The sequence below is a fragment of the Engystomops pustulosus genome, chromosome 8 (genome assembly GCF_040894005.1).
Source record: "Engystomops pustulosus chromosome 8, aEngPut4.maternal, whole genome shotgun sequence".
NCBI classification, from domain to species: Eukaryota; Metazoa; Chordata; class Amphibia; order Anura; family Leptodactylidae; genus Engystomops; species Engystomops pustulosus.
In genome coordinates, this window is record NC_092418.1 from 44,463,328 (window position 1) to 44,489,967 (window position 26,640).

Sequence of the window (26,640 nt, forward strand, 5' to 3'; positions counted from 1 at the left end):
AGCTCTGAGTGCCTCCTCCCCTGTGATTGACGTCATGCTTCAGTAGATCTGGTCAGTGATGTCTCTGGATGCAGGACCATCTATTATAGTGAAGGATTCTTTCCGAGCAAGAGAGAGCATGGCTTCAGTGTTAAAATCTCTGCCTCCTTGACTTTATACAACCAGCTTACAACACACTTTAAACTTGATTTTCTGGATGATGCCAACACACTGGGTCATGAAAGAAACACATCTGGAGTGTGTTCAGCTGCTTATCAACATACTATTAGTGATTTATTAGCTCAATGTCTGCTGACAGGTTCTTTTTAAGGTCTACAGATATTGACCTAATAAATCACTACCATTGTAGTATTAAGCACCTTTACTCACTCTTTCACCGGGACTCTATGCAATGAACTTGCTTCAAAGTTTACTTTTTTGGATGCTGCCACCACACTGAGCCATGAAAGGGACATCATCAGAAAAGGGGTAATCTACTTGAGAACATACTGGAAGTGGTTTATTAGGTCAATTTCTGATGACAGGTTCCCTCTAAGTTTAAGTTTTGGAGATGGTAGCCAAACTGTTTGTAGTCTGTTTTGTATGCGGCAAATAATAAAATGAACCATATTTTGTAATTATAAGAATTTCGAGAATTTCTGGAAGATGGATTCTGGGTTCTACCCACCTCTTGGAATCAGATCTCGACAGGATTTTTCTACAGAGAATCGTTGCCTAAAAAATTGGAGTGCTTTAGTGAGGAATTCTGTGATGAATGTATTGTAAATCTTTTGGGAAACCGGTAAGTACTCAATACAATTCAGTGTATACATTTGTTTTTATGTTTTTTTTTATGTCTTCAGTTGTGGTGAAATAATTTCCAGTTGGGGATAAATAAAGATCCTATCTTATCTTAATGAAATTAATGTTTTTTTCCATAAATTGATATGTCTATCAAGATACATATGAATAGCATAAAATTCAAATAGCATAACTTAAATTGAAAGATTGATGGCAGACATTAAACATTCACAAGAACGAAATGGACTACTTTTATCTACAGTATTTTTCGGACTATAAGGTGCACCATCAATAAATGTCTGCTAAACCGTCTAGGTTCATATATGAGGTGCACCTAATTAGAAGGATGAATGACCAGCAGATGGCAGACCTGTGCACAGTTCAAGGCAGCTGTTGTCTGTAAGTACAGTTCATATATAAGGCGCACTTGACTATAAGGCGCTCCTTTGATTTTCTCATTTCCTGTGCACCTTATAGTCCGAAAAATACGGTATTCACTTTTTCTGTTCTTGGTTTTAAAAGGAGGTTGTGCAAGAGATAAATATTTTGTAATGATCAGTGTTTCATATGAAAATCATTAACAGTAGTGACCCACTTAGGTCTCTACTGCTTTATGCTTCCTTTATGCTTCCGCAGCCAATCACTGGCCAAGGAAGTCGTCTACCTCAGCTAGGGATTGGCTAAGTGGAACATATAACACATAATGCAAGAAAACGAAGCAGAGAGCAGTGGCGACCTGTGCAGTAACAGCAAAGGTGAGCATTAAAATATCAAATATTTATTTATGCTAGAATTATCATTAAATCAAAGAAATATATCACTAAAAGAGTGAGGCTAAACGGTAATACTAGACAAAGTATGTGGTCAAAAACATTTCCTTGTCTGGCATCCTGTAGACTAAATCTATGGCACAGTTAGACTCCACAGTCTTATTCTGTACCAGTTAAATCATGTTGGATGATCTGCAGTAGTTTACAACTGTGGAGTCTACTTTAGCTGAGGCCTTGGAAATCTGCATAAAAATGGTCTAAAACCCTCAATGTGGTTTTGTAATTGAGGTAGGATAGGCAGGGTGGGGAAACTACAAACTAGAGGGTTTACCAGATCTTGCAGTTCCATCTCTGGTGCAGTCAGACCAGGGCCGCATCTGCCATGAGGCGGGATGAAAATTTCGCCTAAGGGTGAAGACACACATGGCGTTTTTGGGCCGTTTTTACTAAGTGCGTTTTCAGATCGTCAAAAACGCATGCGTTAAAAAACGCATCCGGTTTTTAAAAACGCATGCGTTTTTTGAAAACGCATGCGTTTTTGTCAGTTTTCCCGAAATTGCGCAATGAAAAACGGACAAAAACGCATGCGTTTTTACAAAACGGATGCGTTTTTTAACGCATGCGTTTTTGACGATCTGAAAACGCACTTAGTAAAAACGGCCCAAAAACTGCCCAAAAACGCCATGTGTGTCTTCACCCTAAGGCGGCAGATGCGGAGCCCTGAGGCAGGCGGCGAAACAGCTGTAGGTGATTTGGGCACTCGCCCGAATCACCCACAAGCAGTGCGGACCTGCCGCTGCCTCGATTCCTCACAGTAGCGCTGATGGAGGACGCTGGCGGCATGACATCATCAACCGCCGCCTGTGTCCTCCATCAGCGCTACTGTGAGGAATCGAGGCAGCGGCAGGTCCGCACATGAACAGCAGCGCTGCTGGCAGGAGGAGGGGGAAGGCTGGCTCCCGGTGGGCTGATGAAGGAGAAGGGTCAGACGGGAAGCCTGTGCAGAGGCTTCACTGGCTGGTGGAGCAGCAGTCAGATGGAGAGTTATCACTTTGCTGCTGCTCCACCACAGCCGGGCAGCCAGAAAGTATCCTCCGCTGAGCTCTCTGCTCCTGCTGTAGAAGCTCCAATGAGCAAGCTCCGCCCACCAGCTCAGAGCTCCTGAACTTCATCAGCAGCTATGTGTGCTGCTGTGTGGAAGCTACAGGTATGTTGCTGGGTGTATGCTGGGTGTATGCTGTGCATGTTGCTGTGTGTAAGCTACAGGTATGCTGCATGTTGCTGTGTGTATGCTGCTGTGTATGCTGTTTTGTATGTATGCTGTGTATAATGCTGTGTATATGCTGCTGTGTGTATGTTGCGTGCATGTTGCTGTGTGTATGATGCTGTGCATGTTGCTGTGTGTATGATGCTGTGCATGTTGCTGTGTGTATGATGCTGTGCATGTTGCTGTGTGTATGATGCTGTGCATGTTGCTGTGTGTATGATGCTGTGCATGTTGCTGTGTGTATGATGCTGTGCATGCTGCTGCCTGCTGTGTGTGATGCTGTGTATGCTGCTGCCTACTGTATGTGATGCTGCATGTATATGCTGTGTGTATATGATGCCGTGTATGCTGCTTCCTCATGTTTGTGATGCTGTATATGCTGCTTCCTCATGTTTGTGATGCTGTGTATGCTGCTGCCTGCTGTATGTGATGCTGTGTGTATGCTGCATGTATATGCTGTGTGTGTATGATGCTGTGTATGCTGCTGTCTGCTGTGTGTGTGTGATGCGGAGTGTATGCTGCGGCCTGCTGTTTGTGATGCTTTGTGTATGCTGCATATATATGCTGTGTGTGTATGATGCTGTGTATGCTGCATGTATATGCTGTGTGTGTATGATGCTGTGTATGCTGCTGTCTGCTGTGTGTGTATGATGCGGAGTGTATGCTGCGGCCTGCTGTATATGATGCTGCATGTATATGCTGTGTGTATGATGCTGTGTATGCTGCATGTATATGCTGTGTGTGTATGATGCGGAGTGTATGCTGCGGCCTGCTGTATATGATGCTGCATGTATATGCTGTGTGTATGATGCTGGATCTGATGCTGTGTATGCTGCATGTATATGCTGTGTGTGTATGATGCTGTGTATGCTGCTGTCTGCTGTGTGTGTATGACGCGGAGTGTATGCTGCGGCCTGCTGTATATGATGCTGCATGTATATGCTGTGTGTATGATGCTGTATCTGATGCTGTGTATGCTGCTGCCTGCTGTGTGTATGCTGCATGTATATTCAGTGTGTGTATGATGCGGTGTGTATGCTGCTGCCTGCGGTATGTGATGCTGTGTATGGTCCTCCTGCTTACTTATTTTTGACCCCCTCAGTTACTCTTTTGACCCCTCCATCTACCACCTGCTGATGTACCAGCAAGATCCTCTGAAGAAAAATGGGTAAGTCATGATTCATTATAGGAGTAGTGGTGTATTTCATATATATGGCTGATGTATGTATAGTTTAAAAATGTGTATTAATGTGGAATGTTAATGTAGTAAGTTGTATGTACATATATATATGTACCGATAGAATGTTTCGCGTATTTATGTACTTTTAGTGTAAATACTATTTAATTTCTATTACTATTTAAATTAATTTAGTTTTGTATTGTTTTATTGCAAGAGACCGGGTTCTGGTTACCGATCGCATGCGTTTCCATAGAAACGTATACGTGATCGGGCCAAGACCCACCTCTGTACACTAGTGCTATGTTAGTAAACACAGCGCTAGTGTTAAGTTGCGTATGTACATTCAGTGGGCGGTATATAGAAGGAGATCAGGGCTAGGATTTTTTTTTTTTTTTTTTAAAGGGGGGGAGGGGGCAGCATTTCAGTTTTCGCCTCAGGTATTCACATGACCGTTAAAGGGAACCTACCACCACAATTCTACCTATAAAGGTAGAACGGGTGGTAGGTGGATGAATGGGACATGAGGATAGCTCTTTTTTGGGCTAATCCTCACGTCCCAGCTGTCCTTTAGTAAACTTTCATAAGTGGGTATGTAAATTTTTTTAAGCGGCTACTTGGGCAGACATGAGGCTACATGTCGCGGCTACTCCACGCCCCAGTAGCCTCTTTTCTCCACCTACCATGTCATCTTTGGCGCAAAGCTCCTCGTAGCTGCGCGTCCTCATCCGAGTAAAAAATTTAATAAAAAGTAATCAAAAGTACATACAGTCCTTAAAATGGTAGCATTGAAAACGGCATTAAATGTCGCAAAAAATGACACCACCCACAGCTCCATACACCGAAGTATGAAAAAGTTATTAGCGCTAGAAAATGGTTCCTAGTACACGGCATGGAGCATTACCGTCACTATAAAGTGCAATTGGTTAAGCAGAAAACAAGCCCTCACATAGCTCTTTACATAGAAAAATAGAAAAGTTATAAAAGGTGGGGAGTTAAATGTGATAACTGAAAAACCATATATGTATAAAACACAATGGGGCACATTTACTTACCCGGTCCAGTCGCGATCCAGCGGCGCGTTCTCTGCTCTGCATTCGGGTCCGGCCGGGATTTATGAATGTAGTTCTTCCGCCGTCCACCAGGTGGCGCTGCTGCGCTGAAAGTCATCTCATCGCGCCGGAATTCACCACCTCGGACCAAGTGAAGGTAAGCGATCCCCAAGCGACACTTTTGCGGTTTTTAAATGCGGCGGTTTTTCCGAATCCGTCGGGTTTTCGTTCGGCCACGCCCCCCGATTTCCGTCGCGCGCATGCCGGCGCCGATGCGCCACAATCCGATCGCGTGCGCCACAATCCCGGGGCAATTCAGGTACAATCGGCGCAAATCGGAAATATTCGCGTAACACGTCGGGAAAACGCGAATCGGGCCTTTAGTAAATGACCCCCAATATATCTATCTATCTATCTATCTGGATAGATAGATAGATAGATAGATAGATAGATAGATAGATAGATAGATAGATAGATAGATAGATAGATAGATCAGTGATTTTCAACCTTTTTTGAGCCGTGGCACACTTTTTATACTTAGAAAATCCTGGGGCACACCACCAACCAAAATAGCGCAAAATGACACTAAACAGTCATATTATACATATAGTTAATAATATAGATTCTAAATTTATTTTACTCACTCAGTGTGAAACCTGGGCCTGTTACGATAAACACAGAAGGGATATCCTGGCAGGAATGGTGGAAAGACAAACACGAAGCTCTTCCTCAACAGTTCTCAGTTTCTCCATGTTTTTAGTATATGATGCTGATTATTATGTGGCTCATATACTGCAATATAAAGGGGTACAATGAGAAGTACTATGGCCATGAGGCCAGAGTACAAGTGCCAGCTCATATACTCATATACACTTGTAGTACTACAGCCTCATGACTATAGTATTTCTCATTTTACATTTCTCTGGGAAACAAAACACAGGGGGCACCATAGTTTGGGGAACTTTCCCCGCGGCACACCCGACCATGTGTCGCGGCACACTAGTGTGCCACGGCACACAGGTTGAAAATCACTGAGATAGATAGATAGATAGAGTCTCAAAAACAACAAAAGTTGCAAAAATTAGACAATTTCAAATAAATAAAGATACATGTCCCCCAATGTGTATGCCCAGATGATAATTCCCTTTTAATGAAGTATATTGGAACAATGTTCCCTACACAGTATTAAAAGTCTCATATGCCAGTTACGCTTTAATTCTGACATTTTTCTGTTAAATTGTTTCTATAACATGACTACACACATTCATCCAAGGTTTTTTCATTTTCTTGTAAGCATAACAAATTTAATAGAGGTGAAAAGGTGACAGTGCAGTAAACTATACTAAGTGGCTGCTGAAAATGAAAAGAAAACATAAAATTAATAGAATGCTTAGTTCTTAATTTCAGATGGATTTATTTTAATGTGAGCTCATTAAGTATACCAGCAGGGTGCACTGTGCCGCATGTTTTAAGCGCTACCAAATATGCAACGTGGAGATAAGATTTTGCTTTTTGCAGCCTTTGTAGCTCTTTAATATTTTGTTAATGTATTCAAAGCAGACTATAGTTCTATGTAATATGTAACGCAATTGAGCTGCATTCACTTATTTGTGATCCGTAGCAATGAAAACAAGGAGTCTTGTGTTGTGACTGCAGCTTGCATAAAGAAGATGACAGAAGAAGGGTGTACTGAGTACTCATTGTCTCATCAGTTGCTGTATTTCATAGTTGGCAAATTGGTATGTATGATAAGTGTCTCATGTACATGGGTGTAACTATTAAGTTAGCAGGTATATTAGATGCATAGGGTCACAAGTGCACTTGCATCTTCTATCTGCAAAAAGCATGACTAGAAACATTTCCATAGTCCCCAATCAGACGACTCCAGACCATTAGCCAAGGCCATGAGGCTTCTGCAAAATATATCACTAAATGCTGTTTCTGCAGAAAATGGATAAAAAATATGTCCCAATGTTTTCTCAATATTTCTACCTGCCTTCACTCACACTTGAAAAGATGCTTAAAGAGGACCTGTCACCCATAAACAAATGCTGCAGTGTTCTAATGATAGCGTTACCGGAAACCTCCAATAATGCTAACACTGCGGCGGAGTACAATGCTCGCAAAGCTGTCCGATGTATTCAGGAGGGGGCAGGGTTGGGGCGGGTTTAGGGGCAGTGACTGCCGCATGACGCACAGTAGTCACCGCTGGCCTATGGAGCGAGCGGGGCGGTCCGGCGAAGAGGCAGCGCCTCCGGACTGCCCCGTCATACATATGTCGGCCGGTGCGGCGTTTACATTGTACTCCGCCGCAGTGTTAGATAGCATAAGCAGCTCCTAGTGCCCAATTTATGGGTGACAGGTCCTCTTTAAGCTTATATCTAGCCAGTGTTTGACCAACATGAGCCAGGACCATGGTTTAAAAAATCCCTGTGCTTCTCTATATCCAAATCCCATTTAGTTTTCAAGAATGAAAACATTGTTTTTATAAATATATTTGACCTTTAAGCACACTACGATATAACTGGATGTTGTAGTGGCTAATGTTTTCCTCTTCCACGGCAAGCAATTTCATCATGGTGCTAGCACATGCTCAGAACCTGTATCCATGTGATCAAGGAAGAAACATCACATTCTGAAAGAAGTCACATTGGGGGTCATTTACTAAGGGCCTGATTAGCGTTTTCCCGACGTGTTACCCGAATATTTCCGATTTGAGCCGATTTCCCCTGAATTGCCCCGGGATTTTGGCGCACGCGATCGGATTGTGGCGCATATCGCTGGCATGCATGCGACGGAAATCGGGGGCGTGGTCAAACAAAAACCTGACGGATTCGGAAAAGCCGCCGCATTTAAAACAAAAAATCTGTCGCGGAGCTTGCACTTACCTTCACTCAGCCCGGCTCGGTGAACTCCAGCGCGTTCCGATGCTCTTCAGCGCAGCAGCAGTGGACGGCGGAGGAACTACCTTAATAAATCCCGGCCGGACCCGAATCCAGCGCAGAGAACGCGCCGCTGGATCGCGAATGGACCGGGTAAGTAAATCTGCCCCAGTGTGTCAAGTTTGGAGGTCCACATGCATAGTATGAAGAGGGGAGAATCTGTCATAAGCTGCAGAGCTTTATCTTGCAAAAATGACCCCACAGCTGCATACACAGGGTTATTGTCGCTAAACTGGAATCAGCATATAGAAATAAGAAAAAAAAATCTGGATATTTTAGCAGGGGTTTAAAGAAAACCTGCCAGGGCAATTTGTGATACTAAACCACCCACATGTACATATGGACAAGTTGTTTAGTGTCCCATATTACCCTATATCACCTCTGTCTGGGGTCACATTAAAAAAAATGTTAAAAATGTTGAAACACTGGTACTTACTGTGATCTGCATCTCCAGCTGCCTGTGAAGTCATTTAATGGAGCTAGTGCTTAGTTGTGGTTGGATTATTGTTACACCATTCCGATTGGGACATCTACCTCATTTAAATGAAATTGGTGCATGTTTAGAAATGCATTTCTGTTTTTGCAATAAAAATACATTTCATTTTGTATCTTAGGAATTGTGTAAAAAAATATTTTACGTATCATTTACATTAGTAAAGGTAACATGTCAGCACATTTTTCACAAATACAGCTAGTGGCAGGTTCCTTTAGCTAAAAATAGTTTCCCTTAGATTTCCATACATTCAACTTTATAATTTTACCTGCTAACTAAGCATGTCTATAACAAGTCAAGGTGGCCGTGGCCTCCTCAGGCTGAATCCAGCAGCTCCTCCCCATGCTTCCTCTGCATGCAGCAGTAATGTCATGTGACCAGGGTGACATTATCAGAGGCTCTTTAGCCTCCTGACATTAGCAAACTGTACACCAAGCATACATCTCATGAAATCACAGTATATGATATCACATGAAATCACAGCAGCCATCATGGAGAAAGTAGAAGTCCATGCAGGCATACTGTGATTTTTTTAAATGTGGTTAGGTATGTGCATGAAGTACAGTTTGCTAATGTTAAGAAACTAAAGGACCCGTGATGATGTCACCCTGGTCACATGACTTTACCCCCTCCCCCTGACTCACTCCATAGATCTCTAGATACCAGGCAAGTTTATAACTCTGATTTCATGAGGATGTGTGGGAAACAATTTTTAGCTAAAAGAAATGTGTCAGATAGTTACTAGGGCTCTACAGAAACATGCCACCAGCTGTATTTAGGAAAAATGTGGTGACAGGTTCCATTTAAGCATGTATATACAATTTATAGGGTTCTTTTATTTACATATATTACACCAAGGCAATCATATACTTCACACTAAGGCCTGTTTCATACAAACATGTGCAGTGGATGGTAGTGGATGGTAGTCCCTGCATCATATAGGAATATAATTCAAGGACTTTACTTCTGCCGTCTGAATAGCCGCGGCTGTCCACTGCTCTGTTTGAGTAACATCCCTCAAGACATCAATTTTCTATCTGACATCTGTCTTTCTAACAAATGGCCACATATACAGAGCATATTGCTAAATATATATCACATATTACTGTTGTCTTTTCTTCAAATCCAGCACAGATGTTCCATCACACTGAAGAAGCTGAATTAAATGATGCTAAATTGTAGGACACTGTGCTACTGAGGAAGAAGTGGGAAACTTCAAAACGTGTCTAGCATATATTAACTTTCAAATATATATCACATGATTGGTCGATCCATAACACTATTAACTTTAAATCAAGGTGCGCTTTTTAATCTAGAGTAATGATCAATCCATCCATCTGGATTACACCTCTGACCATCTTAGAAGATATTTCAAACAAGCTACTTGGTTACTATCAAAAACATCATAAGCAGCTAAGTCTTCTTCCCCTCTGAGACCTGTGGTGCACCACTCACTGCTCAAACGCATGCGCAGGAATACCAGCAGGTATGCGCTAAAAATAATCTACTTTGAACAGCAGAGGTTTAGCAGACATCAGATGCTCCTTGGCAAAACCACTGTAAGTGGGGTATTTTGATATCCTTAAATATTATCTAGCATTTCTGATAGACTGTGTCCCAATCGGAATAGTATAACACTAATCCAAGAAAAAACTAAGCAACAAGTTTTCAGCATATATCAGTTTCATTGATAAGACTTGGGCACCCATCAGGCTTGCCCAAGTGTGGACAAATGCTAATGTAGGAGTTGCTTGTATGAATCAATAAGACTTCAGCACGCATTATTATTGGACACTTTTTTATTTTTAGATATGCTGATACACAATGCGTATATGTCAGTATGGGAGTTTTTATAAAATTGTCCTAAACTTCGAACATTCCCTCAGCATCTATCCTTTAGGATATATATATATATATATATATATATATATATATATATATATATATATATATATATATTATATATGTATATTTTTGGTATTACTGTTTTCTTTGATTTCATGCACAAAACCTTTTTTATTATTATATGTCTAATATATAAGATACACTATACATACACAATAACTGGATGCTTTTGTTTTTCACAGAAACATTGCAGAAAAGATCTATTTGTAAAGGATATTGACTATTCCGAAAATCTATTTTGTGCCAATATGATGAAAGGCAACTTAGATATTGAGCGCGATGGTTACCCCCAGGAGCAACGAGACATTTTCATAGAAAATAGTAAGAGCAATTATATCTGCACCAGTCATACCAATAGCATCCATTAATATTGACATTTCAATTAATTTAGTTTTTTTAATCAAATGTAAATAATAGGGAGGATAATTTAACATTATATTTCTTGTGTCATTTTGGAAATGTAGTGAACAGAAATATAAAAACCTTTCCTATTGCAATTCATGTGCTTTTTATTTTTGTTTGTTTTTTTAAATAGTAAATGCAAGTGTGATTGCTTTTTGTCTTATATAAAGTTAGGTTACACAGTGAACGTTTCCTATCTCCTCTACAAAGTACTGGTGTTGCCCACAGAAAAGTACCTGATAATTATTAAATAGTTTGTTTTATATTAAGAAGCATATTACAATTCTTCTCTGCACTTACCGGATTTGGAAAAAAAAAGGCAGAAGTATTCAAGGACACTTGAATTGAATTTTATTCAAAATAACTAAAAATAGGCGACCTGAAGAAGCTGTTGGTGTATAGAGTGAAACGTGTTGTCCTTAGTTTTATTTCATGTTTTTAGTACTTAAATATTTATAATTAGAACTAAAGGACTATTTAATGGCGCTGACGTCCGTATTAAATGTTATTATAAATATGTAAACAGTACTAAAAACATGGTCAGATACAAAGTATACTTACCTTCTAATTTTTACTTTAGTTTTTTTTAACTGTAACATTTATCACATCTTTGAAGGATATTAGATAAATGATAAATTAGTGGGTATGGGTCTTGTTTTCAGAGGTAAGCTTTTTTAATATACTGTATATTCTTTTTTATTGATTTTTTAATGATAAAAATACAGCGTTATTAATAGAATTTGACATTTGATTTGTTGCTTTCACTTTCTTAGATATATGTTCTTCCCTATATTTAGCTGTTTATACCAACGAAAAATACCTTGATGCCATTTTTAAGATTTTTCTTACTTATTCCAACTTACGTTTTTTTGTATCCTTAGCAGTTTACTTTTATCTTTAGAATCTCACTGAGACAAAAGTTTTACAGTATGCTGTGCATGGGACTGTAATGTTTTATTGGAAGAAAGATGTGCTTGAATGGTTTCTTTAAATTAGGTGAAGTCTTAAAACCTTCCATAAGAAAGGTATTGAAAATTGTTTTACTACATGTGACGAGGTCGTCAAGGTGTCCTTGAGAAAGGCATTGAGAACAATTCCAGGATCCCATTTGACATAGATTTGTCACAGACAAGTAAGAAGCAAAGTGATGAATACTTTTATGATTTATTATGATTCACATAGAGAATAGAGAATTGCAGAGAGTCTTAGCTGTATCAAATTTTCATCTGAGTGGAATAAACTCTACATAATATAGGCATACTATAGGAATTGTACAGTAGTATTGCCTGTATGAAAGAACATACATTCTATAGAGCTTAGGCTTAGACAAGAGGAACATAAGGCCATATTGTTCTCTGAACAGAATACATTTAAAGGGAGACTGTTATCAGATTTAAACCTATTAAACTACTATGCCCCCCCCCTGTAGGTTATGAAATGTCCTTTCTGTAATTCACTTTTTTATGTGAAAGATCACTAGTAGAGATGAGCGAGCACTAAAATGCTCGGGTGCTCGTTATTCGAGACGAACTTTTCCAGATGCTCGAGTGCTCGTCTCGAATAACGAGCCCCATTGAAGTCAATGGGAGACTCGAGCATTTTTCAAAGGGACCATGGTTCGGGAATAAAATGTGTTAATTAACTGAAAAAGAATGTCTTCTGATAAGTTAGCAGATGTATGCAAACATCTGCAATCTATTCTTCACTGTTCCGCGCGTATATTATCTCCAGACAAGTTAGCAGATGTGAAGAACAGTGAAGAATAGAATAAAAACAGTGAACACAGGATCAATTAAGTGAAAAACGCAGTGAAAAACACAGTGAAGAATAGATTGCAGATGTTCTGCACATCTGCTTACTTGTCGGAGATACGCTGTCCCGGGATCCGCTCCTCTTCTTCCACTGAAGTCTCCCCGATCTCTCTGTCTCTCTGCCCTTCCCGATGTCTCTGCGCCGCTACCCCGGTGCCTCCATGCGTGCCGCTGCCCCGGTGCCTCCGTGCGTGCCGCTGCCCCGGTGCCTCCGTGCGTGCCGCTGCCCCGGTGCCTCCGTGCGTGCCGCTGCCCCGGTGTCTCCGTGCCTGACGCTGCCCGATGTCTCCGTGCCTGACGCTGCCCGATGTCTCCGTGCCTGACGCTGCCCGATGTCTCCGTGCCTGACGCTGCCCCAGTGTCTCCGTGACTGCCGCTGCCCCAGTGTCTCCGTGCCTGCCGCTGCCCGATGTCTCCGTGCCTGCCGCTGCCCGATGTCTCCGTGCCTGCCGCTGCCCGATGTCTCCGTGCCTGCCGCTGCCCGATGTCTCCGTGCCTGCCGCTGCCCGATGTCTCCGTGTCTGCCGCTGCCCCAGTGTCTCCGTGCCTGCCGCTGCCCGATGTCTCCGTGCCTGCCGCTGCCCGATGTCTCCGTGCCTGCCGCTGCCCGACGTCTCCATGTCTGCCGCTGCCCCAGTGTCTCCGTGCCTGCCGCTGCCCGATGTCTCCGTGCCTGCCGCTGCCCCAGTGTCTCCGTGCCTGCCGCTGCCCGATGTCTCCGTGCCTGCCGCTGCCCGATGTCTCCGTGCCTGCCGCTGCCCGATGTCTCCGTGTCTGCCGCTGCCCCAGTGTCTCCGTGCCTGCCGCTGCCCGATGTCTCCGTGCCTGCCGCTGCCCCAGTGTCTCCGTGCCTGCCGCTGCCCGATGTCTCCGTGCCTGCCGCTGCCCGATGTCTCCGTGTCTGCCGCTGCCCCAGTGTCTCCGTGCCTGCCGCTGCCCGATGTCTCCGTGCCTGCCGCTGCCCCAGTGTCTCCGTGCCTGCCGCTGCCCGATGTCTCCGTGCCTGCCGCTGCCCCAGTGTCTCTGTGCCTGCCGCTGCCCGTTGTCTCCGTGCCTATATGACGAGTATACTCGCTCATCTCTAATCACTAGATTACCTATAAAAAAAATGTGAAGAGTTTGCCTAAAATGAATCAAGTTTAGAGGCTACAGGGGGAGCGTTACTTCAGATGCCCCTGTATTTTGTTCTATAGTACCTAGAACTATGCTTTTGTCATATTAATGGTAAGAATGTTATCTTTCAGGGCCTATTTCTTTAACTGCATTTATAACCAACTATCTCCCAAAGTGACACATCTTGGGTATATAGGACTCCTCATTGCTCATTGTTACTTGACTTTCGAGGAGATATTTTATGTGAGATTTCACATATAAGAGGGAATTCTAGAGGGATGAATCAAATTTTACCTGAGAGGACTAGTAGTTTAATGAGATGATAGGTGGGTAATTCACGCATAAATTTTTGCACTCAACTGTTGTCACTGTTGAAAAATGTCAATGATGACAGCAGTGCGGGAGCAGTGGTTTGCTTGACCTCTTCGCCTTATGATCAACTCAAAGGGAATTATGGAATAGTAAGTGGGTGTAGACGATTCTTCAGTTAGGTGTCACTCCAGGGCATCAAACTCAACCCTTTTACCCCATGATTTCCTACTCAGCTAGTCAGCCCATAGCACTTAAGTTGAAGTGTTGGAGCACTCCCCTGTTTTCCACCTAAGCCAGTTGCTAGAGAATTCCAATCTTTCTATACAGCATTGTACATCCTTCCCCCTCATTCCCTTGTAGGAGAAACGTATTTGTCCAATAAAATAAAGCTCTTCCTAGAGGAATAACACCTCCCACAACTCATGTGCTCTGTTATCTTACAGGATTGTGGGGTCTTTACCCTTACAGTCCTGGCCAAGAGCTCAACCTTGATGTGAAGATATTTGCCAAAATATTCCCAGATTTCTACATCCTGTCCAGGCAGGTTTCCTTCTAGGTAGGGAGGGGATTCAGAACTCCTGTTGGATCATCCATGGAATAACCTATGCAAAAAAGAACAATATACCATTGGTCATCTATGCCGAGAAGGCCTTTGATAGGATACGCTTGAATTGCATGTTTAAGACCCTAAAGAAATTCGGCTTCCCTGAATATTTTTTGTCTTCAGTAGGGGCAGTCTCTAATTATCCTAGTGCAATGATCAAAGTGTATGGCACCTGTGCAGAGTCCTTCCAAATACAGAACGGCACTAGACAAGGATTCCCCCTGTCAACTTACCTGTTCGTACATGTAATAGAGACTCTGCTCCAAGCTCTCAGAAAACAACCCCAGATTCAAAACATCCTCATAGGTCCCAACACTCATAAAAATGCTGCTTTTGTGGATGATCTCTTGATTATGATTACGAACCCCAAAACAGCATTCCCCCATGTATTCCAGCTTATGTAGAAATTTGGCCAGGTTTCTAATTTCCTCTGACAGTAAGTCAGAGGCCATGAATATCTTCAGCCCCCCATTCCTTATAGCCCACCTGATATTCAAAACTTTACCTTCTTATACAATGACAACTAGACACAGCTTCCTGCGTTCCTGTTTTGCATGCCAGTCCATCCCTGTGTTGCTGCACTGTGTGCTAGCTCCTGTGTCCTGCCGTGACTTCCGGTGTTTCCTCCAACACTGTTCTCCTACTGTCATCCCAGGCTTGGACTGTCTCTGCATCTCCACTACCATGGCTGCCATCCTGGGATACTCACACGGTGGGCTCTGGTGAAGATCAGGTGACCCTTAGACTCCGGTCTGGGGTGTCTGCTAGTACTATCTCCCGTAGTGGTCCAAAGGGTACACAGACTCTGTATACTGAACTACACGACCAGTCTCCTGACTAAGTCTCCCGAACATCGTGATAGCAAGATCCGGCCATGGACCCCACTAAGGAGTCACCTCCAGAATGGATTGATCTTCACACCGTTGTCGCCCAGCAGTCTCAACATCCGCCCCGGCATTTCCTCCGGCAGCAGTACCAAGACTTAGACTTTCTATGCTTGATAAATTTGATGGTGACCCCAAACTCTGCAGGGGCTTCATCACCCAGTGCTCGTTGCACTTTGAACTTATGCCAACTTAGTTTGTCACCAAACACTCCAAGGTGGCATCCATCCTCAGCCTCCTCTCCGGGAAGGCCCTGGCCTGGGCTACTCCTCTGTGGGATAGAAACAATCCAGTCACAGCCTCCCATGCTACCTTTCTGTCCGGAATTCCAATTCGTGTTTGAGGAACCTTAGCTGAAATGGGTCTGCTGAACCTGCGCCAAGGAGACTCATCTGTGGGTGAGTATGCTGTCAAGTTTCACACCCTGGCCTCCGAACTCTCCTAGAATGATGTGGCCTAGTCAGCAACCTTCAAGCAAGGACTGTCCCCCTAGGTGAAAGAAGCACTTGCTGCTTGTGATCTGCCGCTACTGTGAGTGGTCTCATCACTCTGGCCACCTGGATAGACATGCGGTTCATCCAACTGAATGGAGAATTGCACCTCGAGCAACCTCAAGTCCAGCTTCCACGACTGCCTTGCTTGGCTCCAGTTTTCTGAAAGCTGCCCCAGCCTCCAACCGCACAGTCTGAAGTGGAGCCTATGCAGGTCAACAGTGTCCGCCTCTCTGTCGAGTAAGTTCCACATGTCTCTGAGAGAAACTTTGCCTCTACTGTGCTAGACCCAAAAACTCCATTGGGGCTTGTCCTGTCTGTTCTCCGAAGTCCAGCAGACCCCAACACCTTGGGCTTCTGGGAGGTACTTTCTGTGCTCCTCGGTGTTGGTGCTCTCTCTCCCGTGCAAGTCTCGGCATTCCGGGACTCTGGTTCTGCGGGGAATTTTGAGGATGCCGCTCTAATCTCCCGGCATCACATTCTGTAGGTTCCTCTCAAGAATCCGCTATTCATGTCTTCTGTTGATGGTACCGAACCAGACCGGGACCGCTCTAAGCCAATTTCTCTCCAGGTTGGAACTCATCACAAAGAGAGTGTGGTCTTCTATGTCCTGCCACAATCCACATCATCTCTTCGCCTGGGTCTTCCATGGCTGTAACTCCATGCTCCGGTCCTTAATTGGAAATCTGGTGAAATCCTGGGTTGGGGTTCAGAATGCCACTCACACTGCAAGGCATCACCACTTCCTCTTTTGACGAATTTTCAGGATCATTGTCCCCTCCAGAGGTGTCTTGGGACCAAAGAGTAGGAGGCCGAAGAAGAAGGGGGGCTCTAAAGGGGGGGGGGGGGGTACCCGTGTCCCTCTCCGTGGCGCGGACTCACCTCTCCACGCTCTTGCTCCGGATCCAACTAGGTCACGCACGCGTCGGCTCTTCAGGATTTAAAGGGCCAGCCTCCTTGTGATTGGCGTTGGTTGATCCGGCTCCGCTTTGTAATCTGGCACCTCCCTTCCTGCCTCGCCGGATCTTCAGCCATTTTCCTGTGAAGTGAAAGCCCTCCAGTGTTCCTGCGTTTGCAGTGTACCTCCGTATTCCTGTGATTCAAGTATTCATGTTCCTGCGTTTCCCATGTCTGCTGTGTTCCCGTGGTCCCGTTCCTGTATTCCCGTTCCGCGTGCCAGTCCGTCCCTGCGTTCCTGTACCATGTGCCAGCTCCTGTGTCCTGCCGTGAGTTCCAGTGTTTCCTCCAATGCTGTCCTCCTTCTGTCATCCCAGGCCCGGACTGTCTCTGCATCACTACCTTGGCTGCCATCGAGGCCTAGTCGCACTGCCTCGCTGAGATCACTGTTTAGGAAGTTCCTATGGAAAGGGGTAGTTCTATACTATCTTACTCCAGGCTTATTCAACCAAAGGAAAAGGTGGAATTGGTTGAATTGAATTTCACATCATGCCCCAAATTACATAATGATGTTTCTAAATGCACTTTATTGGTAGCAAGGTAATTTAACTCTAAGATTAGTATATATAGAATTTACACTAATGCATTAATTAGATATTTTGTTGCTATGCAAACTAATCTTGGGAATGGAGAAAATACTATGACAGAGCTGTCATTGTCGGAGGAGCAAATGTCACGTCTGCTCCTGCTGTCTCCTCTATCCGAGTTTTTTTAGATGGAGGCTTGCCAAAGGAGGGTGGAATGAGCAAGCTGTGGGAGACATTGCAGAAGAGAAATACACCCCTTGTGACTTTTTTAAAAAAACGTATTACATGAAGATACATCTCACCACATACATATATGAATATTGCTATTTATATAAGTAAGGTGAGGAGTCACTACACAAATTTTATGAAATATGCATTAAATTTTCCAACAAACAATTACTTAATTTGGCTGCGTTTTGGCAACAAATACTATAGTTATAGCCATGTTGATAAGGCAATGGCCATTTTAACATTTTAGACAACACCTTTAAAGAAATAATTTAATAACCTTCACTAACTCAAACTCTTTGTACCTAACTTCAAGGATTTGGGGATAGCTGGAATTTTTTCCAGCCTCCATCATGCCCATCAGTGGGTGTATTTATCAAAGCTTTTACTTGTGTACAAGCCCTGATAAAGTCTCAATTCCATTAACACGGTCAGTTATTGTGACTTATTTGCATGAAGGGACATGGGGTGCACCAGGCTGTGGATGACCCACGTAAAAAAATTAGCTATAGTACTGGCGCAGATTATGGCACAGTTTTATGCCAGGCCCTACCAACCACACGGTCAGGAGCACAGTCAACCGCAGGATATACTAAGACACCAGAGCTTCTTGAAATATCCGAAATGAGCAATGGGCAGGAGAACATCAAGCAGTGGTGCACAATGTGCCAAAGCCTTCCTCAGTGGTGATATTTTTAACAACCAACATGATAATTAGGCTCTCAAATGTCATTTAGGTGGCACCAGACTGTTTGCTCCAGCCAAGGGCCACCCACCAGATATAAGAGAGCATGATTAGTATGTCCAGTGGTGAAACTCGGAAAACTGATTCTTTGGGAACACTGGGGGCTTTGGAAAATATCATGCTGCATCCAGTCCAGTAAAGTAGGAGTTGTGAAAGTGAGTTACCTGGAATGAATGGTAATGGCCTATTCTCGCTACTTCAATGAATTGGCAGGTTGAGCATGCGTTCTTCCACTCCAATCACGTTATATGAGTGCTGGAGATAGCCGACTGTGCTCAGCAATGCCCGGTGCTTGCATAGTATTGAATGGAGCAATAGGATGCATGCACAATGTGCAGTTTTATTCAATTAATGAGAAAGGGACATCCATTCTCGTGATAGGTGGGTTCTGTTCTTGTAATTGCTTGGGGACCTAGCAGTTGGAGCCCTACCAAAATGCTATTATCCCGTATCCTGTGGATGTGGGAAACAAACTGAACAGCTTTATGTTGTGTTCACACATGCTTTACATACTGTATATATTGTTACAAGGAGCAAAGGTGACATTACAGGAAATTACATTTTTTGTACTTTTACCTATGATAAGTGTCTTAATTTGCAGTTGATGGATGATGGGAATGTATATCTCACAGTCTCATCACAGATAGATGTATTCAGATATTCTGCTTGTTTTTATTGCAGTCTTGCTGTGTGGTTTAAGTGGATTTTCAGACTTTTACAAACTAGAATGGCTGAATCAAATTATCAGTTGGCAAGATCCGGTCACTGGTTGTTATGGTGGAATAGGTAAGATTTATGGTCATCTCTGCTTTCTGAATATATGATGTGTCACCCATATGTTTCATTCTGTTACTTAGCAAAGCAATTCTGCTCCAACAGCAATTATCTTTTATTGCAGAAAATTCCTTGTGAAGCATGATTCTCTTCCACTCTTTTTTAGAGCAAATGTGTAATCACAGAGTTATTTAGAAATAATCAGTCTTACAATTTCATCAGTAACCTCTATAATTACATATTTCATTATAACCTAATGTCACACTGATTGTGTAAACTAATTCGGTCATTGCGTCCCCTTATTTCAATAGTCTGGCATAGACACAAACACCTGCCATCATACCTAGTTATGGATACATAATACTAATTCTATAAAAATAACTTATGTAAATAGAAAAGTCCATTTGGTGGAATCTGTTTCCAAATTTAAGATACTACTAAATTCTCAACCTCTAATAGAGTGATATTGCAATTATTTTTGGAACTTTGTAAAAGGCTCCGTTTGATATACCTAGTGTAGACTAACCATACCCAATTTACAATTTTTGTGTGTGGAGGTGTGTGAAAAATACTGAAAAAGTTCAGTGCAAATCAGTGTAGAAAATTGTAAACATTTTGAACACCAGAATTTTAAAACTTAGCTAATAGAGATGAGCGAGCACTAAAATGCTCGAGTGCTCGTTATTCGAGACGAACTTTTCCAGTTGCTCGAGTGCTCGTCTCGAATAACGAGCCCCATTGAAGTCAATGGGAGACTCGAGCATTTTTCAAAGGGACCATGGTTCGGGAATAAAATGTGTTAATTAATTGAAAAAGAATGTCTTCTGATAAGTTAGCAGATGTATGCAAACATCTGCAATCTATTCTTCACTGTTCCGCGCGTATATTATCTCCCGACAAGTTAGCAGATGTGAAGAACAGTGAAGAATAGGATCATTTAAGTGAAAAACACAGTGAAGAATAGATTGCAGATGTTCGGCACATCTGCTTACTTGTCGGGAGATACGCTGTCTCCGTGCCCCGCTGTCTCCGTGCCCCGCTGTCTCTGTGCCCCGCTGTCTCTGTGCCCCGCTGTCTCCGTGCCCCGCTGTCTCCGTGCCCCGCTGTCTCCGTGCCCCGATGTCTCCGTGCCCCGATGTCTCCGTGCCCCGATGTCTCCGTGCCCCGCTGTCTCCGTGCCGCTCCGTGCCGCTCCCCGATGTCTCCGTGCAACGATGTCTCCGTGCCCCGCCGCTCCCCGATGTCTCCGTGCCCCGCTGTCTCCGTGCCCCGCTGTCTCCGTGCCCCGCTGTCTCCGTGCCCCGCTCTCTCCGTGCCCCGCTCTCTCCGTACCCCGATGTCTCCGTGCCCCGATGTCTCCGTGCCCCGCTCTCTCCGTGCCCCGCTCTCTCCGTGCCCCGATGTCTCTGTGCCCCGCTGTCTCCGTGCCCCGCTGTCTCCGTGCCCCGCTGTCTCCGTGCCCCGCTGTCTCCGTGCCCCGCTGTCTCCGTGCCCCGCTGTCTCCGTGCCCCGCTCTCTCCGTGCCCCGCTCTCTCCGTACCCCGATGTCTCCGTGCCCCGATGTCTCCGTGCCCCGCTCTCTCCGTGCCCCGATGTCTCTGTGCCCCGCTGTCTCCGTGCCCCGCTGTCTCCGTGCCCCGCTGTCTCCGTGCCCCGCTGTCTCCGTGCCCCGATGTCTCCGTGCACCGATGTCTCCGTGCCCCGATGTCTCCATGCCCCGATGTCTCCGTGCCGCTCCCCGATGTCTCCGTGCAACGATGTCTCCGTGCGGCTCCCCGCCGCTCCCCGATGTCTCCGTGCCCCGATGTCTCTGTGCCCCGATGTCTCCGTGCCGCTCCGTGCCGCTGCCTGATGTCTCCATGCTGCCGCTGCCCCATGTCTCCGTGCTGCCGCTGCCCCATGTCTCCGTGCTGCTGCTCCCCGGTGTCTCTGTGCTGCTCCCCAGTGTCTCTGTGCTGCTCCCCGGTGTCTCTGTGCTGCTCCTCGTTGTCTCTGTGCTGCTCACCGTGTTCTGCAATGTGTTCTTCACACATATATATTGTTCTTCACATACTATTTTGTTCGCACCGTTCCGCGCGTATCTCCCGACAAGTAAGCAGATGTGCCGAACATCTGTAATCTATTCTTCACTGTGTTTTTCACTGTGTTTTTCACTTAAATGATCCTGTGTTCACTGTGTTCACTGTTTTTATTCTATTCTTCATTGTTCTTCACTGTGTTTTTTTAATTAAATGCTCGATCTCGAGCAGGGGAAATACTCGTCCGAGCAACGAGCCGTTTCGAGCACCTTAATACTCGAACGAGCATCAAGCTCGGACGAGTATACTCGCTCATCTCTATTAGCTAAGCCTCGTGGGATCCACTTTGGGTTCATCTGAATGAATGTAAAAGAATATCCATGTTGGCTTTGCATAGGTGGATCCTCTTATCAGTGATGAAACCCTCTGTGGTGCTGAACACACACGATGATAGAATACTAGGTAGGCAAGCACCTCCATAGAGAGCAAACTAGCCAAATGTCCAATTTACCAACCTAGAAATTGAACAGGAAGGACCCCTCATTAATAATGCTATTTCAGCTCCAAAGCCGCTGGTAAACAAGGACCAGTGAGTAGTTTAGTTTACCAAATAGTCCTGACAAGTTCCCTTAAATTGCCACTATAAAAATAAATACATGTAGGGTTGAATACAAAATACATAACAAGGAGAGGCATGACCCCATAGCAGATTTCTGAATGGGGCCTCCTTCCCCCTTAAAAAAAATATCTATATTTTATACTCACACATGTTAGTTGCAACCTCATACACATTTATACAATCTTACACACATACATACATTTATACACTCATTTGCACACATTTATGCACAGATAAATACACTTATACATACAATATACAAACATCCTTTACACACATGCAGTATATGCTCATCACATGTACACACACATGCAGAACATACACATGCATACAGTACAGTACCATATGCAGACATACAGCAAATGCACACACTATATAGACTCACATACAGTATATACACATCACATATAACCACATATATGAGCATATACATATCACATATACACACATACAGTACCATATACAGACATACAGCTTATATTCACATACATACAGATTGTGCATAGTAGACAGCAGGAAGAAGAGATGAGATATTCCAGTCATGTCATTCTGCTTACCCCTCCCCTTTCCCCAACATTCCTTATCTGAGCGGCCAATTCATGCTGTGTACTGTGGAAGATGTGCACTGTTATGTAATTATTATGCTATGTGCAGTACAAAATGTGTATAATGGTGCACAGCCTTCTTTTTTTTAGTGTGTCAGGCCAGATGCTGGGGCCCCTGACACTGTGGACCCCATAGCATCTGCTTGGGATGCTACCTCTGTAGTTACGCCCCTGGTTTAATATGTTTTCTGAGGACACTCTTTAGATAATAATTTGCCAGAAGGTATAGATACTGCAACGAATGGGGCACATTTACTCAGAACAGTACAATATGCACTTTGTGCAGTTTAGGGGACCCAGAGTAGGCAGCAGAACATACATAATTGGCTACAACGAATGAAGGTTTATGCGTAATGATATTTCATTCATTCTAGAAAACAATGAGGATTCGGAGAATGCCGACAATGAAAATAATGCTCCGAAAAGGAATAAAAGGAGAGATAGAACATTTTTAGGTAAGTTTAAAAAAAATACAGATTAATACTATGGACCTGTTATGAAGAGTTGTTTAGCAATGTATATTTTAAAGGAGTGTTCCAATGACAGCATGTTACAGATGCAGCGGTGTTTATGACCACTGAAAGTCACTTAACTAATTTAGTTATCACAGCAAATGGGCGTTTCTCTCTATTCAATTACATTTCACAGTTGTCACGGCTGGTTAACAGGTTAATCCAGTTATGTAATTCAGAGGTCTATCTGTATGCTCTAACCCCAGGTTAGTTGATAACTAGCTGATTGGTGAACATCTGTTCACGATCCCCCGTGTTTACAATAATAGGAGGAGTTCATATTTTGCCACATGGAGTACTTACATATTCTTGGTACCGACAGTGACACACGGTACACTGTGGGCCACATATACTTACCTGTCCTGCGCGTTCCCCGAAAGTGCATTGTCCGTCTGGAATGCACATCTGCTGCGATTTACTAAGATTGTGTGCCCGATATCCTGCATGTGTCGCTTCCCTTCTCAGCTCCGCCGGAGTTCACCATCTTCTTCCTGGTGCATCTAAGTGCATTGGATGTGCTCAGCCAGCCCCCCAATTTCCATCGCATGCCGCGTGTGTCACAATCCCCTGCTAAATACCTGTCACAGCGGTGCAAATCCCAAAAATTTCGAAAAACGTCTACATACGTTCTTGGGTATAGAGGATATGTGTGCATGAGGCCTAAATGTGAAGAATATAAATCAGACAATAATGTAATGTTATGTTATGTTAGATAATAATACAGCTTTTCCAAAATTGTAAGAAATAACACATTCTCTATTTGTCCACAGATACGTGCTCCACGCACACGACAGGAGTAGCAGTAGGAGCTCTTGGCGGTTTTCTGTATTTCTCTACATTCTTGTAACATAATGTAATGAAACATTATACATAAGAATAATGGGCTCAAATAAAAATGGTTAAAATGCTAGGTTCATTTAATTCTGCAGGAATGTATCAGTATAATATAGGCAACCATGACGTGCTGCGTATATTTTATTTCATTTGGCAGGAAGTTTGCATATAAAGCTCACAGCAAAACCCAGTTAAATTAACTCAAGTGATAAAATTAACCTTTGTAGTATGTAACAATGCTGAGCCCATTTGATGGGGCTATTCTCAAGAAAAAGGCCCAACAAGCATCCACTACAATATGTGGGAAAAAAAAGCCAGCTTTAGATCACTCTAGGCTGTACATTCCCCGGACATCTTCTGGTGCACGGAAATGGCTCCATCCATAGCCGGCAAGCATCTTACTTATAACCTACCAGATAGTAGGAGAGTAAGACGCTTGCCGTCGAAACGCTATTACTAGCTTGCCTCCTCATGATTGTCTAAGCATTTTAACTCAATAAAGAAGATTTTTTCTTTGGCACAAGTACAACCGTGAACTTCTTTTGTGGGATGTCAGTCCGAACCTTGTTTTCTACAAGCATCTAAAATGTTACAAATTACATGCACAGGAGAATACATTTTCTAAACCCACAAGTGTTGTCAATGGTGTAGCTATTGGGGGCCTATGACGCAGTGGGGCCACTAGTGTTCTTATTCAGTGGTGTAGCTACTGGGGTCAATGACAAAGTGCAGAATATATCTTAGGACCATCTTCAAGAACAACAAATTTATCAAACGGTTCAGAACTTTGGAACATCTTTAAGTCACAGAACTGCAAAACATACTTTTCAAAAAGTTCAAATATTATACATTCCCCAAATAGGGTTAAAGGAAACCTGTCAGTTGCTCTAGCTGACCAGTTCTGACATAACTACCTTTTAGAAGCGCTCACAAGGATTATAGCTACAAATATGCCTTTCTGCTTTCTCTAAGCATTACAATGTAATTGTGTTTTATAACTTACCTTGCCTCCTAACAGAATCCTCTGTGTAGTCCTATGTTTTGGGCTTTGGTTTGGATGCATTTAAAAAAAACTACATGTGCCTTGTCTGTGCTGCTTACTCCTCAGCCCTCAGTCCCCTCCTTTGTGCTTCTGTACAGCTCCCCCCTCTCCCACTGATGTCAGCTCTCCAGGTTGAGAGCAGGAGGGAGGGTCTTTACAGGAGCACAAAGGTGGGGGCCAAGAGCTAAGCAGTCTGTAGCACAGACAAGAGTCACGTGTTGTTTTTTGAAATGTATTCAAACAAAAGCCCAACACCAAGGACTACACAGAGGATTCTGTCAAGGTGCAAGGTAAATTATAACACACAAATATATTGTAATGCAAATGCTTAGAGAAAGCAGAAAGACATATTTGCAATGTAGCTGTAATGGGCTTTTGCAACCCATCTTTAGTGAAAATTAGGCATGTAGACATGGTCAAGACAATCTCCTGCAGTTCAAACCGAGCATCAGTATGGGGAAAAAAGATGATTTGAGTGCCTTTGAACGTGGCATGGTTGTTGGTGCCAGAAGGGCTGGTCTGAGTATTTCAGAAACTGCTGATCTACTGGGATTTTCACGCACAACCATCTCTAGGGTTTACAGAGAATGGTCCGAAAAAGAAAAAACATCCAGTGAGCGGCAGTTCTGTGGGCAGAAATGCCTTGTTGATGCCAGAGGTCAGAGGAGAATGGGCAGACTGGTTTGAGCTGATAGAAAGGCAACAGTGACTCAAATCGCCACCCGTTACAACCAAGGTAGGCAGAAGAGCATCTCTGAACGCACAGTACGACGGACTTTGAGGCAGATGGGCTACAGCAGCAGAAGACCACACCGGGTGCCACTCCTTTCAGCTAAGAACAGGAAACTGAGGCTACAATTTGCACAAGCTCATCGAAATTGGACAGTAGAAGATTGGAAAAACGTTGCCTGGTCTGATGAGTCTCGATTTCTGCTGCGACATTTGGATGGTAGGGTCAGAATTTGGCGTCAACAACATGAAAGCATGGATCCATCCTGCCTTATATCAACGGTTCAGGCTGGTGGTGGTGGTGCAACACCAATAGAAAAAGGAGATGAGCATAAATTGTAATAAAAATGCAAAAATTTATTGAAGTCATTTTTTTAAAAATAGAACATAACAAAAGGGTAGTGTAGTTTTAGGTGCTGGGCAGCGAGCACACAATGGCTGACAGGGAAGTAGACAAATTTAAAGTGCTTAGTGCATAGCCAAAAGGTGCTAATTACATCACAGAAGCAGGTAATGTAGAAAAATATCACAATGCATAAACAAGGAGCGCACAGAGGGAAATAATGACCTGTACCTGACCTGGTGGGTTTGGAGTATGAGGGCGCTGAGGAGAGGATGCTGCCCAGCACCTCCCCGACACGTGTTTCGTCCGGCAGGACTTTGTCAAGGGGTGGTGCTGGGAGGAGGCTGGAAGGTTTAAATGCTGTTGGCCGGCCAATCAGAAGAGACAAACTAATTACACACCTGAATGAGAGCGACGTGTGGAGCTGAGTCTCAGCGGAGCATGCTCGGTGGCATGGGCGGAGACACGAACCAGGGGGCGGAACAGCAGCAACACCCAGAGCACATCACGTGATCTGGATGATGCGGTGACCGACCCACCCGGAAGTGCAAACACCCAGAGGTCATCGGGCATGCGCACACTCCTCCAACACATCAAGGCACCATATTTATTAAGGGTAACTGTAGGGCAAAGCAAAATAGTGTGCCAGTGCAAGATGAGATAAACAAGCATTAACATGAATAAGTGTGTGCTTAGGAACGATG

General features: G+C 43.8%; 1 protein-coding gene across 1 annotated transcript in view; it reads left to right on the forward strand.

Moving 5' to 3' along the window:
- LOC140076205 (UPF0764 protein C16orf89 homolog) overlaps window positions 1–24,306 on the forward strand; it is a 32,222-nt gene extending 7,916 nt beyond the window's left edge. The window contains exons 3-8 of the mRNA XM_072122719.1: window positions 625–781; window positions 6,668–6,785; window positions 10,569–10,707; window positions 19,142–19,246; window positions 22,851–22,931; window positions 23,759–24,306. Coding sequence (XP_071978820.1) covers window positions 625–781; window positions 6,668–6,785; window positions 10,569–10,707; window positions 19,142–19,246; window positions 22,851–22,931; window positions 23,759–23,835 — 677 coding nt within the window. The 3' untranslated portion in view covers window positions 23,836–24,306. The remainder of the gene's footprint in view (window positions 1–624; window positions 782–6,667; window positions 6,786–10,568; window positions 10,708–19,141; window positions 19,247–22,850; window positions 22,932–23,758) is intronic.
- The last annotated feature ends 2,334 nt before the right edge of the window (window positions 24,307–26,640 follow it).